At 51.9% G+C, this 14,546-nt stretch overlaps 1 protein-coding gene across 2 annotated transcripts in view; it reads left to right on the forward strand.

The window, feature by feature from the left end:
- The window catches only part of HECTD4 (HECT domain E3 ubiquitin protein ligase 4), a 170,654-nt gene that overhangs the window by 54,204 nt on the left and 101,904 nt on the right, over positions 1 to 14,546 (forward strand). For both annotated transcript variants that reach the window (XM_075568133.1, XM_075568134.1), the window contains exons 18-22: positions 1,873 to 1,997; positions 3,760 to 3,913; positions 5,266 to 5,366; positions 5,843 to 6,041; positions 6,673 to 6,792. In XM_075568133.1, coding sequence (XP_075424248.1) covers positions 1,873 to 1,997; positions 3,760 to 3,913; positions 5,266 to 5,366; positions 5,843 to 6,041; positions 6,673 to 6,792 — 699 coding nt within the window. The remainder of the gene's footprint in view (positions 1 to 1,872; positions 1,998 to 3,759; positions 3,914 to 5,265; positions 5,367 to 5,842; positions 6,042 to 6,672; positions 6,793 to 14,546) is intronic.

Genomic DNA, 14,546 nt, shown 5'->3' on the forward strand with positions numbered 1-14,546 from the left:
ATCACAAGCTAATAACTCGCTCAAAATTTGTTTTGTATATCAGTACTTATAGGTGTGTGTATATACATATATATTATATTATATTATATTTGCACGCATGCATACACGTATCTGTACGCTTGTTTAGATGTACACATAGTAGGCCGACTTTATATTGCAGTTCAGGCATTCTAATCCTTATTTGACATTACGTTGCCGTACAATCGGTTTGATAGTCGTTTCCTGTTTGCTGCTGTGTAACATCAGTCCCTATCACTGCACATGGCAATTAGATTTGTCTTTTGTTTTGGATCTGCGTATATTTAATTCAAATGGATTCGATCGTTTTTCTCGTACATTACACCCTGCAACCGTAAACCATTCAGGGTCCAAGCTGTTACTTATTCTTAACTCTCTGCGTTAATGATCGGGGGACGGACAGTTAACATGTAATGGTAATAATACCCTGATCTTCAGCGATTATTATTTAAAGGGGCAGTACCACATAGTGGGTCATAAAATAAACCACATCCTAAGTGTAATCGGCTTCCTTAGAGACGTACAATCCCCTTTTGTCAGAGATAAGTCCGCAGGCTATCCTACAGAACCTTCTGGACCATATGCTCGAGCCTGCACTTTGGTAATTACGGGGTTACACGCGGCAATCTTCAGACTCCTGACTTCCTTCACACTTAAAGTAACAGTTTTACTTATTTGCATCCTGTTAAAAAAATGAATATGTTTCCCTTTTCTCCGGGTCTGCCGAAACGAAGCATATTGGCAAATTACATGCATCTGTTTGACTAATAACGCCTTGATAATTACTATGCAAGCATTGGACAAAACATAGACCACAAAGTATCTCTCCTGCCGAAGACTGGCAGTCTTATTCACAAAATACATGAAAGATTGTAAGCGCCTTCCAACGCTCTTGTTTACCATGTAAAAGTTGAAAGTAATAACATTATTTAAAAATATATATTTGTCCCATTTTTCTTTAAATGGCAATCGTCTCCGTTTAACCTACTATACACGTCCCTGCCCTTACAGTGCGTCACTTTAAACATTTAAGATCATTGGAGGACAATTAACAACAAATTAGTCTTGACATCATCTACTGTTAAGTATTGTGTATGCGTTAGTGTGGCATCCATCTGTCCAGTATTGTGTTGTGTGTGTTCTGTCTGACGATGCACACCTGGGCACCAACCCCACAACATGTTTATTGGGTAAATATGACAAAGCCCCTGTTTATCTTACATCACACACCCACACTACAGAGAATTGGATTCATTGCACTGGAAAAATATGGCAATTGGGACTTTATGGTCCTGATTTCACTTGCGTGTTAGACGTTTCCTAGTGAGATGACACAATATGCATCATAGAAATCGCTGTGCCATTCTCTCTTCAGTTACGTATGCGGATTATATGCTTTCTAGTCATCCACAGCACATTGCAAGCCAAGTTTTACGTTTCTTTCACCACAATTTTTGTATTTTTTTTATCACCAACATTGTTTTGCCAGCTGTTATTTTGCAGCTTAGAACAGGGGCGGTCAACTCCAGTCCTTAAGCCCCCCCAACAGGTCAGGTTTTCAGGATATCCCAGCTTCAGGACAGTTGGCTCAATCAGTCCCTGCTTCAGCACAGGGGGCTCAATCAGAGGCTCAGTCAAAGACTGAGCCTCTGATTGAGCCCCCTGTGCTGAAGCTGGGATGTCCTGAAAACACCTGGCTTAGAAGATGGCAATATACAATTAGCATGCACACATAATGGTAATTGTGGCATGCAGGCACAGTAGGTAAGGGAGGCAAGAACGAGTAGGTAAATCATATACAGGTATCAGATATGCATGAACTAATCCCTTGTTCTCTGTGCTGTACGTTCATAGGAACTACAGGCCAGCATTTTGAGCCTTGCAACCCAAATCCTAACAGGATGTGATGAAGTTTTGGAAATGCTACAGCGAGTGACCACTGCCCTTATTAACAGCGATATTTCAGCCCGCGACCTTAGGTAAGCTACCGGGGAAAACCGGACGGGGATTTTGACAGGCATGATCTTCGACATGGGAGGCCAACTCTAGTCCTCAAGGGCCACCAACAGGTCATGTTTTATTGATATCCCTGCTTCAGCACTCTGATCCATCTGTGCTGAAGCAGGGATATCATTAAAACCTGACCTGTTGGTGGCCCTTGAGGACTGGAGTTGGCCACCCCATAACTTCCATCTTTTGCAACGTTATTGGATGGATGAAACTTTTGAATTTTAAACCAGCATCTTTCATTTGTAACCAATCTGTCAAATGCTTAGCAGTCCTGGTCCTGTTTGGAAGGGGCAGTCCTTCCCAGGATACACACAAACATTTTTTAAATATATATTTTTTTACAGTAGTTTATAAACCTGGTGAGCTGAGACATGGGAGGGGTTTCATTTCCTCTGACTTCTCCCTTCTGTGTGAGGTCACTGTGTGAGGTCACTGTGTGAGGTCACTGTATTGTATTGTATGTCTTTATTTGTATAGCGCCATTAATGTACATAGCGCTTCACAGTAGTAATACACGTGGTAATCATATAAATAACAAATAATAAATAGATATAAATAACAGGTCATGGGAATAAGTGCTTCAGACAAACGTAACATTTAGGAAGAGGAGTCCCTGCTCCGAGGAGCTTACAATCCATTTGGTATGTAGGAGAAACGTACAGAGACAGTAGGAGGGAGTTCTGGTAAGTGCTTCTGCAGGGGGCCAAGCTTTATGTATCGTGTCTAGTAATATCTACGGTGCTACTCGTATGCTTCTTTAAGCAAGTGTGTCTTAAGGTGGGTCTTCAAGGTGGATAGAGTGGGTGCTAGTCGGATATTGACTGTGTGAGGTTACTGTGTGTACAACGGCTCTCTGATGAGGAGAGGGTGGCACAAGGGCAGGAGGAAACACATGATGGACAAAAACAAAAGCAGCCAAATCTTTGCTTTCAGCTTGGTTACACTTGTTTAAGTAAGCCAATGTAGTTATTAGATTGTTTACAAACTGTTGTTTTTGGTCAGCTGTCGGCTGGTACCTTTCAGCAGACGTGTGCCGGTGCGATGGAGAGAGCGTCGGGATATGGGAACTGGCTGTTTTCAGTCATTTTAATTGTCTTGTCACCAGAAAACAGGGAACTGACATGAACTGAAGCCTGATGAACAGGTAGCACGTGCACCTTCGCCAGCACATTCCTGCGTGACAATGCAGCATGTCCTGGGATCCATCAACAGGGAAGGTTCAAAGACAAAATCGGAGACTAAGTGGCTCTCTCGTTAAACTGCTCCTTTGAGAGCGTAGATAAATAAGCCTGTTGAGAGGAATCATTTAAAATATCACCTTGAACGACCCAATTAACCAGTCCTTTTTATTCCTAAATGGCGCTTGTTCATTCATCTTTTCTTTTAGCGATTGGTCGCTGATAACGGCGAATGGTCAGATCCTGCTGCTTTGTTGTTTAATCCACTAGTGGCCAACTCCAGTCCTCAAGGGGCCACCAACAGGTCAGGTTTTCAGGATATCCCTGCCTCAGCACAGCTGGCTCAATCAGTCCTTGCTTCAGGACACATGTGCTGAAGCAGGGATTTTCTTAACACTTGACCTGTTGGTGGCCCTTGAGAGCACTTGAGTTGTCTCACCCCTGGTTTAATCCCTTTATCTTCCAACCTACTGATGCCTGCACACTCATTACATAATCTCATTTCTTTAGGACTAAGAGGATACACGAAACATTTGATTTCTTTTTGTTTTAGATTAAAAGGCCTAGAACAGATTACCAAAGCCACTATGCTCGGGCACCTCCTCCCTGTGCTGCTCACGTCTCTCATGCACCCAAACTTACAAACTCTGACTATGGCCGATGCTCTGATGCCCCAGCTGGTGCAGCTCGTACTATACACTAGCCAGGTAAGTCATCTTTATTCATGTTGATTGCTGTATTCCTATGTGTTTGGGCATTAAGAAGCTTGGTATCCATCATGCACTTTCTATGTGTGGCTTATGTTAGGGGGAGATTGTGTGTTAATAGCTCGGCTGCTGTAGATACATTTTGTAAATCCACCTCTTTCAGTCTTAAATGCAGGCGATTAGGTGCTGCTCCGTAAAACCCATTACGACCCGTTGACCTGGCATAGCACTGCTGCGTTTGGAAGGGGACACTATGGGTCATGTTTACCGAGACTTGATTGCTTCCAATTTAGGATTTGGAGTTCTGTGGGAAACGTACAAATAGCCAGTGTAATTCCCCGAGTGTCCCCGTGACAGTAGGTACCAACGTGTAGTTCCGCCTGCCGTCTGGGATAGGACAGAAATAATTCTACCTGTGAAGGGTTCCTCTATAGCTGCACCTCCCCGCAAATAGCTTATTTTTCTGTCCTACATTAGCTTAGGTTAGAGTCTTTCTTTTTGATAGAGGGTTTTCCTGACTACGTGAAAGGGGAGTTCTTCCACTCTCTTCCGCTGAAGCACCTGTGCACTGCACCATCACGGTTACAGGTTAGGGGGGCCCTTGTGACCGGGCCACGCTGCGCGTTGCCAGCGGCGCATCATGCCATCGGCGCCGAGGCACTTCATTTCGGCAGAACTGCCTATTGCTGTAGGGGTTCCTGGCTTCTTTCGGGTACAATTTTACATTCTTTCACTCCAGAGGCGATCCTATGATGCCATGGAGGCGTCTACATCAACGCTGACGTATTTAAACGGCGCTGAGGCAGTCTGCTTACTATCTGCTGTATGCTCATCCTGCTGCTTCAGTTAGTGTCTCTATTGCTGCCCAGGACAGGCGGACTGTCAGCATGGGGGGGGGGGGGGTAAGGAGAGGGAAACTGTCTCCACTATAGGGTCGCTGGTTAAAACTCTTTGGTAAGCCTCCAGGGTTCGTCATTTTTGTTTTTTCCGCAAATGAGGTAGCATTAGTCATGGGTGCGTAGGAAAGGAGCCGAAGCAAGGTTTGGTGGCAAACACGAGATTCGGCTGGGCAAGTCCAGTGGCAACACAGAGCTTAGATAAGGGAGCGGACCCACCCCCAGCCCCTTACCCCCCACCCCCCAATTCTTTTCTGGATACACTTATTTTTCCCTTTTTGGAATTAAAAGAAACGCGTTCACCGTTGGTATGTAAATGAACTGTAACAATGGATGCATGCTATATACTTGTTTTACATTGAAAACCAATACAAATCAAAGTTATAAAAAATAAATAAAAACAAATGGTGCTTCTGCCTGACGGGTGTGTTACAGCGTATTATATTCTTCCCTCAGACGGCCTTGCTGCTTAAAACGCAGTGTTCCGTTTTGTCCGATGTCGGGACCTCTCCTAACAGAATTCCAGAGCCAAAGGGCAAACTGTTCCCAGATGACAGGTAATCAATAACAACACCTACAAGTTACTGTTCTCCGCCAGTGGAATTGATTTATTTCTTGTGATAACTTATTAAACTGATAACAACCAGCTGAAGGTTAAAACAAAAGACGACATCTCATCAACGTGTTAAACCTCAAAAATGTGTGTAATTGTTATAAATGGTGTAAGGGGTTTTAATAGGGATTCTGACATGTTTAAAGCATTAGAACATGGTGTTTTATAAATGTATATTTAGCAGGGCCCCCCTGCTTCCAGAGATACATGCCTCCGTAGGGGTTCCCGGTAGCAGCTCTGCAAGTTTAAGGTCCTGGTCACACTGGCCAATAGGATCCGCAAGGAATGACATCACGGCTTCTTATTGGCCCACAAGACTTTTAAGCTGCCATTTCGATAGCCTGGAAGGGGGGGGGGGGGTTGTGTGTGTGTGTGTGTGTGTGTGTGTGTGTAATTGGCACATGCCTCTCCTGGGTTTAGAATGCTGGAGGAGAAGGAGGAACCTGGGTTCCTGACCGGCCTGAAGATTCCTGCTCCGTGGGCTGCAGGGAAGACCGTGGAAACGTCCCACCCGGTCAGAGACAACTACAAGTTTAAAGAGACTGTGCACATCCCTGGAGCTCGCTGCCTGTACCTCCGGTTTGACACCAGGTGTTCTTCGCAGTACGATTACGACAAGGTAAGTGAGGTGGAGTGTGGCAGAGATCCCCTTTACTGGAAGATATCTGTAGATGTTACCATGAGCCGGGCTCGACAGATTCTAAAGAAAAATCACTCGCCCAAAATAGTCACTCCACCCCCCCACCCCCCAAAAAAAACCTCTCTCACCCCCCTCACGAGTCTTACCTGCGGCGGGGTGGTGCCGGGTGTCACGCCATTTTCCTGCTTCCCCCCTGCAACTCGCGAGTGTCTCCCCTGCAGCTCCTGTGAATATAGTCTGCGCCGCATTGCCATGACAACGGGACGCTACAAGACGTCTAGACATCACGTGATGTGATGCGTTGTGACATCACGTAGCGTCCCGTTCTCATGGCAACGCGGCGTAGTTTGACCACGCAGCCATTTTCACAGGAGCTGCAGGGGACGCCGCACCACTCCGCCGCACCACGCCACAGGTAACACTCGATAGCGGGCGAGTGCATTTGTTGAGCCCGGACCATGAGGATGCTGAAATACTGGCACCTAATTAATTGCACGCACCTGCTTGCGATCAGTTAATGCAGTGCCCCGTTCTGATTGAATATTTGGTTGTCACACATTTAGTTTGGATTGTCACGTGTCTGCAATACGTAACCAGTTTCTGTTTTTAGTTGGTGATATACGCTGGTCCCAACACAAACAGCAGGAAGGTGGCAGAATATGGGGGCAACACCCTGGGGTATGGCAGTCGCAGCGTTTTAGGAACTGGTTGGCCAAAAGACTTAGTGAAGGTATAATCTTACAACGTATCTTTTTCTTCAGTGTGTGTGTGTGTGTGTGTGTGTGTGTGGGGGTGTGGGGGTGGGGGTGTGTGTGTTAGTGTTATACCCAAAGCAAGGTGTGAAGAAGGGATAATACAACTGTTGTGTGTGCGTACATTGCTAGCTGCAGTCCAGGACACGGACCCGCAGGGCAGAGAATATACTAACCGGCCGTTGGCCTTGGATCTGGTGCCGGCACAGGCAAGAACAGTCAGGTCCGGTTCTGGGATCGTGGGCAGTGTGTGGCAGTGAAGTTGAGGTAACGGTACCGAAGGTCAGGGCAAGAGGCAGCAGGAAGTCTTACTCACAGTGCCAACGGTCAAGGCAAGAGAAACAGGGCTGGAACAGACTGGGTCCGGGGAGCACAGGGATTAGGATACCTTGCACAGACTGGGTCCGGGAGCACAGGGATTAGAATACCTTGCACAGACTGGGTCCGGGAGCACAGGGATTAGGATACCTTGCACAGACTGGGTCCGGGGAGCACAGGGATTAGGATACCTTGCACAGACTGGGTCCGGGAGCACAGGGATTAGGATACCTTGCACAGACTGGGTCCGGGAGCACAGGGATTAGGATACCTTGCACAGACTGGGTCCGGGAGCACAGGGATTAGGATACCTTGCACAGACTGGGTCCGGGAGCACAGGGATTAGGATACCTTGCACAGACTGGGTCCTGGAGCACAGGGATTAGGATACCTTGCACAGACTGGATCCCGGGAGCACAGGGATTAGAATACCTAGCACAGACTGGGTCCGGGAGCACAAGGATTAAGATACCTTGCACAGACTGGGTCCGGGGAGCACAGGGATTAGGATACCTTGCACAGACTGGGTCCGGGAGCACAGGGATTAGGATACCTTGCACAGACTGGGCCCGGGAGCACAGGGATTAGAATACCTAGCACAGACTGGGTCCGGGGAGCACAGGGATTAGGATACCTTGCACAGACTGGGTCCGGGAGTACAAGGATTAGGATACCTTGCACAGACTGGGTCCGGGGAGCACAGGGATTAGGATACCTTGCACAGACTGGGTCCGGGGAGTACAGGGATTAGGATACCTTGCACAGACTGGGTCCGGGGAGCACAGGGATTAGGATACCTTGCACAGACTGGGTCCGGGAGCACAGGGATTAGGATACCTTGCACAGACTGGGTCCGGGGAGCACAAGGATTAGGATACCTTGCACAGACTGGGTCCGGGAGCACAGGGATTAGGATACCTTGCACAGACTGGGTCCGGGAGCACAGGGATTAGGATACCTTGCACAGACTGGGTCCGGGGAGCACAGGGATTAGGATACCTTGCACAGACTGGGTCCGGGGAGCACAGGGATTAGGATACCTTGCACAGACTGGGTCCGGGGAGCACAGGGATTAGGATACCTTGCACAGACTGGGTCCGGGGAGCACAGGGATTAGGATACCTTGCACAGACTGGGTCCGGGGAGCACAGGGATTAGGATACCTTGCACAGACTGGGTCCGGGGAGCACAGGGATTAGGATACCTTGCAAAGACTGGGTCCGGGAGCACAGGGATTAGGATACCTTGCACAGACTGGGTCCGGAAGCACAGGGATTAGGATACCTTGCACAGACTGGGTCCGGGGAGCACAGGGATTAGGATACCTTGCACAGACTGGGTCCGGAAGCACAGGGATTAGGATACCTTGCACAGACTGGGTCCGGGGAGCACAGGGATTAGGATACCTTGCACAGACTGGGTCCGGGAGCACAGGGATTAGGATACCTTGCACAGACTGGGTCCGGGGAGCACAGGGATTAGGATACCTTGCACAGACTGGGTCCGGGGAGCACAGGGATTAGGATACCTTGCACAGACTGGGTCCGGGAGCACAGGGATTAGGATACCTTGCACAGACTGGGTCCGGGAGCACAGGGATTAGGATACCTTGCACAGACTGGGTCCGGGAGCACGGGGATTAGGATACCTTGCACAGACTGGGTCCGAGAGCACAGGGATTAGGATACCTTGCACAGACTGGGTCCGGGAGCACAGGGATTAGGATACCTTGCACAGACTGGGTCCGGAAGCACAGGGATTAGGATACCTTGCACAGACTGGGTCCGGGGAGCACAGGGATTAGGATACCTTGCACAGACTGGGTCCGGGAGCACAGGGATTAGGATACCTTGCACAGACTGGGTCCGGGGAGCACAGGGATTAGGATACCTTGCACAGACTGGGTCCGGGGAGCACAGGGATTAGGATACCTTGCACAGACTGGGTCCGGGAGCACAGGGATTAGGATACCTTGCACAGACTGGGTCCGGGGAGCACAGGGATTAGGATACCTTGCACAGACTGGGTCCGGGAGCACAGGGATTAGGATACCTTGCACAGAGTGGGTCCGGGGAGCACAGGGATTAGGATACCTTGCACAGACTGGGTCCGGGAGCACAGGGATTAGGATACCTTGCGCAGACTGGGTCCGGGGAGTAGAGGGATTAGGATACCTTGCACAGACTGGGTCCGGGGAGCACAGGGATTAGGATACCTTGCACAGACTGGGTCCGGGAGCACAGGGATTAGGATACCTTGCACAGACTGGGTCCGGGGAGCACAGGGATTAGTATACCTTGCACAGACTGGGTCCGGGAGCACAGGGATTAGGATACCTTGCACAGACTGGGTCCGGGGAGCACAGGGATTAGGATACCTTGCACAGACTGGGTCCGGGAGCACAGGGATTAGGATACCTTGCACAGACTGGGTCCGGGGAGCACAGGGATTAGGATACCTTGCACAGACTGGGTCCGGGAGCATGGGGATTAGGATACCTTGCACAGACTGGGTCCGGGGAGCACAGGGATTAGGATACCTTGCACAGACTGGGTCCGGGGAGCACAGGGATTAGTATACCTTGCACAGACTGGGTCCGGGAGCACAGGGATTAGGATACCTTGCACAGACTGGGTCCGGGGAGCACAGGGATTAGGATACCTTGCACAGACTGGGTCCGGGAGCACAGGGATTAGGATACCTTGCACAGACTGGATCCGGGGAGCACAGGGATTAGGATACCTTGCACAGACTGGGTCCGGGGAGCACAGGGATTAGGATACCTTGCACAGACTGGGTCCGGGAGCACAGGGATTAGGATACCTTGCACAGACTGGGTCCGGGGAGCACAGGGATTAGGATACCTTGCACAGACTGGGTCCGGGAGCACAGGGATTAGGATATCTTGCACAGACTGGGTCCGGGAGCACAGGGATTAGGATACCTTGCACAGACTGGGTCCGGGGAGCACAGGGATTAGGATACCTTGCACAGACTGGGTCCGGGGAGCACAGGGATTAGGATACCTTGCACAGACTGGGTCCGGGAGCACAGGGATTAGGATACCTTGCACAGACTGGGTCCGGGAGCACGGGGATTAGGATACCTTGCACAGACTGGGTCCGGGAGCACAGGGATTAGGATACCTTGCACAGACTGGGTCCGGGAGCACAGGGATTAGGATACCTTGCACAGACTGGGTCCGGAAGCACAGGGATTAGGATACCTTGCACAGACTGGGTCCGGGGAGCACAGGGATTAGGATACCTTGCACAGACTGGGTCCGGGGAGCACAGGGATTAGGATACCTTGCACAGACTGGGTCCGGGGAGCACAGGGATTAGGATACCTTGCACAGACTGGGTCCGGGAGCACAGGGATTAGGATACCTTGCACAGACTGGGTCCGGGGAGCACAGGGATTAGGATACCTTGCACAGACTGGGTCCGGGGAGCACAGGGATTAGGATACCTTGCACAGACTGGGTCCGGGAGCACAGGGATTAGGATACCTTGCACAGACTGGGTCCGGGGAGCACAGGGATTAGGATACCTTGCACAGACTGGGTCCGGGAGCACAGGGATTAGGATACCTTTCACAGACTGGGTCCGGGGAGCACAGGGATTAGGATACCTTGCACAGACTGGGTCCGGGAGCACAGGGATTAGGATACCTTGCACAGACTGGGTCCGGGGAGCACAGGGATTAGGATACCTTGCACAGACTGGGTCCGGGGAGCACGGGGATTAGGATACCTTGCACAGACTGGGTCCGGGGAGCACAGGGATAAGGATACCGTGCACAGACTGGGTCCGGGAGCACGGGGATTAGGATACCTTGCACAGACTGGGTCCGGGAGCACAGGGATTAGGATACCTTGCACAGACTGGGTCCGGGAGCACAGGGATTAGGATACCTTGCACAGACTGGGTCCGGGGAGCACAGGGATTAGGATACCTTGCACAGACTGGGTCCGGGAGCACAGGGATTAGGATACCTTGCACAGACTGGGTCCGGGAGCACGGGGATTAGGATACCTTGCACAGACTGGGTCCGGGAGCACAGGGATTAGGATACCTTGCACAGACTCGGTCCGGAAGCACAGGGATTAGGATACCTTGCACAGACTGGGTCCGGGGAGCACAGGGATTAGGATACCTTGCACAGACTGGGTCCGGGGAGCACAGGGATTAGGATACCTTGCACAGACTGGGTCCGGGGAGCACAGGGATTAGGATACCTTGCACAGACTGGGTCCGGGAGCACAGGGATTAGGATACCTTGCACAGACTCGGTCCGGAAGCACAGGGATTAGGATACCTTGCACAGACTGGGTCCGGGGAGCACAGGGATTAGGATACCTTGCACAGACTGGGTCCGGGGAGCACAGGGATTAGGATACCTTGCACAGACTGGGTCCGGGGAGCACAGGGATTAGGATACCTTGCACAGACTGGGTCCGGGAGCACAGGGATTAGGATACCTTGCACAGACTGGGTCCGGGGAGCACAGGGATTAGGATACCTTGCACAGACTGGGTCCGGGGAGCACAGGGATTAGGATACCTTGCACAGACTGGGTCCGGGGAGCACAGGGATTAGGATACCTTGCACAGACTGGGTCCGGGAGCACAGGGATTAGGATACCTTGCACAGACTGGGTCCGGGGAGCACAGGGATTAAGATACCTTGCACAGACTGGGTCCGGGGAGCACAGGGATTAGGATACCTTGCACAGACTGGGTCCGGGAGCACAGGGATTAGGATACCTTGCACAGACTGGGTCCGGGAGCACAGGGATTAGGATACCTTGCACAGACTGGGTCCGGGGAGCACAGGGATTAGGATACCTTGCACAGACTGGGTCCGGGAGCACAGGGATTAGGATACCTTGCACAGACTGGGTCCGGGAGCACAGGGATTAGGATACCTTGCACAGACTGGGTCCGGGGAGCACAGGGATTAGGATACCTTGCACAGACTGGGTCCGGGGAGCACAGGGATAAGGATACCGTGCACAGACTGGGTCCGGGAGCACAGGGATTAGGATACCTTGCACAGACTGGGTCCGGGGAGCACAGGGATTAGGATACCTTGCACAGACTGGGTCTGGGAGCACAGGGAGTAGGATACCTTGCACAGACTGGGTCCGGGAGCACGGGGATTAGGATACCTTGCACAGACTGGGTCCGGGAGCACAGGGATTAGGATACCTTGCACAGACTGGGTCCGGGAGCACAGGGATTAGGATACCTTGCACAGACTGGGTCCGGGGAGCACAGGGATTAGGATACCTTGCACAGACTGGGTCCGGGGAGCACAGGGATTAGGATACCTTGCACAGACTGGGTCCGGGGAGCACAGGGATTAGGATACCTTGCACAGACTGGGTCCGGGAGCACAGGGATTAGGATACCTTGCACAGACTGGGTCCGGGGAGCACAGGGATTAGGATACCTTGCACAGACTGGGTCCGGGGAGCACAGGGATTAGGATACCTTGCACAGACTGGGTCCGGGAGCACAGGGATTAGGATACCTTGCACAGACTGGGTCCGGGAGCACAGGGATTAGGATACCTTGCACAGACTGGGTCCGGGGAGCACAGGGATTAGGATACCTTGCACAGACTGGGTCCGGGGAGCACAGGGATAAGGATACCGTGCACAGACTGGGTCCGGGAGCACAGGGATTAGGATACCTTGCACAGACTGGGTCCGGGAGCACAGGGATTAGGATACCTTGCACAGACTGGGTCCGGGAGCACAGGGAGTAGGATACCTTGCACAGACTGGGTCCGGGAGCACGGGGATTAGGATACCTTGCACAGACTGGGTCCGGGAGCACAGGGATTAGGATACCTTGCACAGACTGGGTCCGGGAGCACAGGGATTAGGACACCTTGCACAGACTGGGTCCGGGGAGCACAGGGATTAGGATACCTTGCACAGACTGGGTCCGGGGAGCACGGGGATTAGGATACCTTGCACAGACTGGGTCCGGGGAGCACGGGGATTAGGATACCTTGCACAGACTGGGTCCGGGGAGCACAGGGATTAGGATACCTTGCACAGACTGGGTCCGGGGAGCACAGGGATTAGGATACCTTGCACAGACTGGGTCCGGGAGCACAGGGATTAGGATACCTTGCACAGACTGGGTCCGGGGAGCACAGGGATTAGGATACCTTGCACAGACTGGGTCCGGGAGCACGGGGATTAGGATACCTTGCACAGACTGGGTCCGGGAGCACAGGGATAAGGATACCGTGCACAGACTGGGTCCGGGAGCATGGGGATTAGGATACCTTGCACAGACTGGGTCCGGGGAGCACAGGGATTAGGATACCGTGCACAGACTGGGTCCGGGAGCACAGGGATTAGGATACCGTGCACAGACTGGGTCCGGGAGCACAGGGATTAGGATACCTTGCACAGACTGGGTCCGGGGAGCACAGGGATTAGGATACCGTGCACAGACTGGGTCCGGGAGCACAGGGATTATGATAATTTGCACAGACTGGGTCCGGGGAGCACAGGGATTAGGATACCTTGCACAGACTGGGTACGGGGAGTACAGGGATTAGGATACCTTGCACAGACTGGGTCCGGGAGCACAGGGATTAGGATACCGTGCACAGACTGGGTCCGGGAGCACAGGGATTAGGATACCGTGCACAGACTGGGTCCGTGAGCACAGGGATTAGGATACCTTGCACAGACTGGGTCCGGGAGCACAGGGATTAGTATACCTTGCACAGACTGGATCCCGGGAGCACAGGGATTAGGATACTTTGCACAGACTGGGTCCGGGAGCACAGGGATTAGGATACCTTGCACAGACTAGGTCCGGGAGCACAGGGATTAGAATACCTTGCACAGACTGGATCCCGGGAGCACAGGGATTAGGATACCTTGCACAGACTAGGTCCGGGAGCACAGGGATTAGGATACCTTGCACAGACTGGGTCCGGGGAGCACAGGGATTAGGATACCTTGCACAGACTGGGTCCGGGGAGCACAGGGATTAGGATACCTTGCACAGACTGGGTCCGGGAGCACAGGGATTAGGATACCTTGCACAGACTGAGTCCGGGGAGCACAGGGATTAGGATACCTTGCACAGACTGGGTCCGGGAGCACAGGGATTAGGATACCTTGCACAGACTGGGTCCGGGAGCACGGGGATTAGGATACCTTGCACAGACTGGGTCCGGGAGCACAGGGATTAGGATACCTTGCACAGACTGGGTCCGGGAGCACGGGGATTAGGATACCTTGCACAGACTGGGTCCGGGAGCACAGGGATTAGGATACCTTGCACAGACTGGGTCCGGGGAGCACAGGGATTAGGATACCTTGCACAGACTGGGTCCGGGAGCACAGGGATTAGGATACCTTGCACAGACTGGATCCC

The sequence above is a fragment of the Ascaphus truei genome, chromosome 13 (assembly GCF_040206685.1).
Source record: "Ascaphus truei isolate aAscTru1 chromosome 13, aAscTru1.hap1, whole genome shotgun sequence".
NCBI classification, from domain to species: Eukaryota; Metazoa; Chordata; class Amphibia; order Anura; family Ascaphidae; genus Ascaphus; species Ascaphus truei.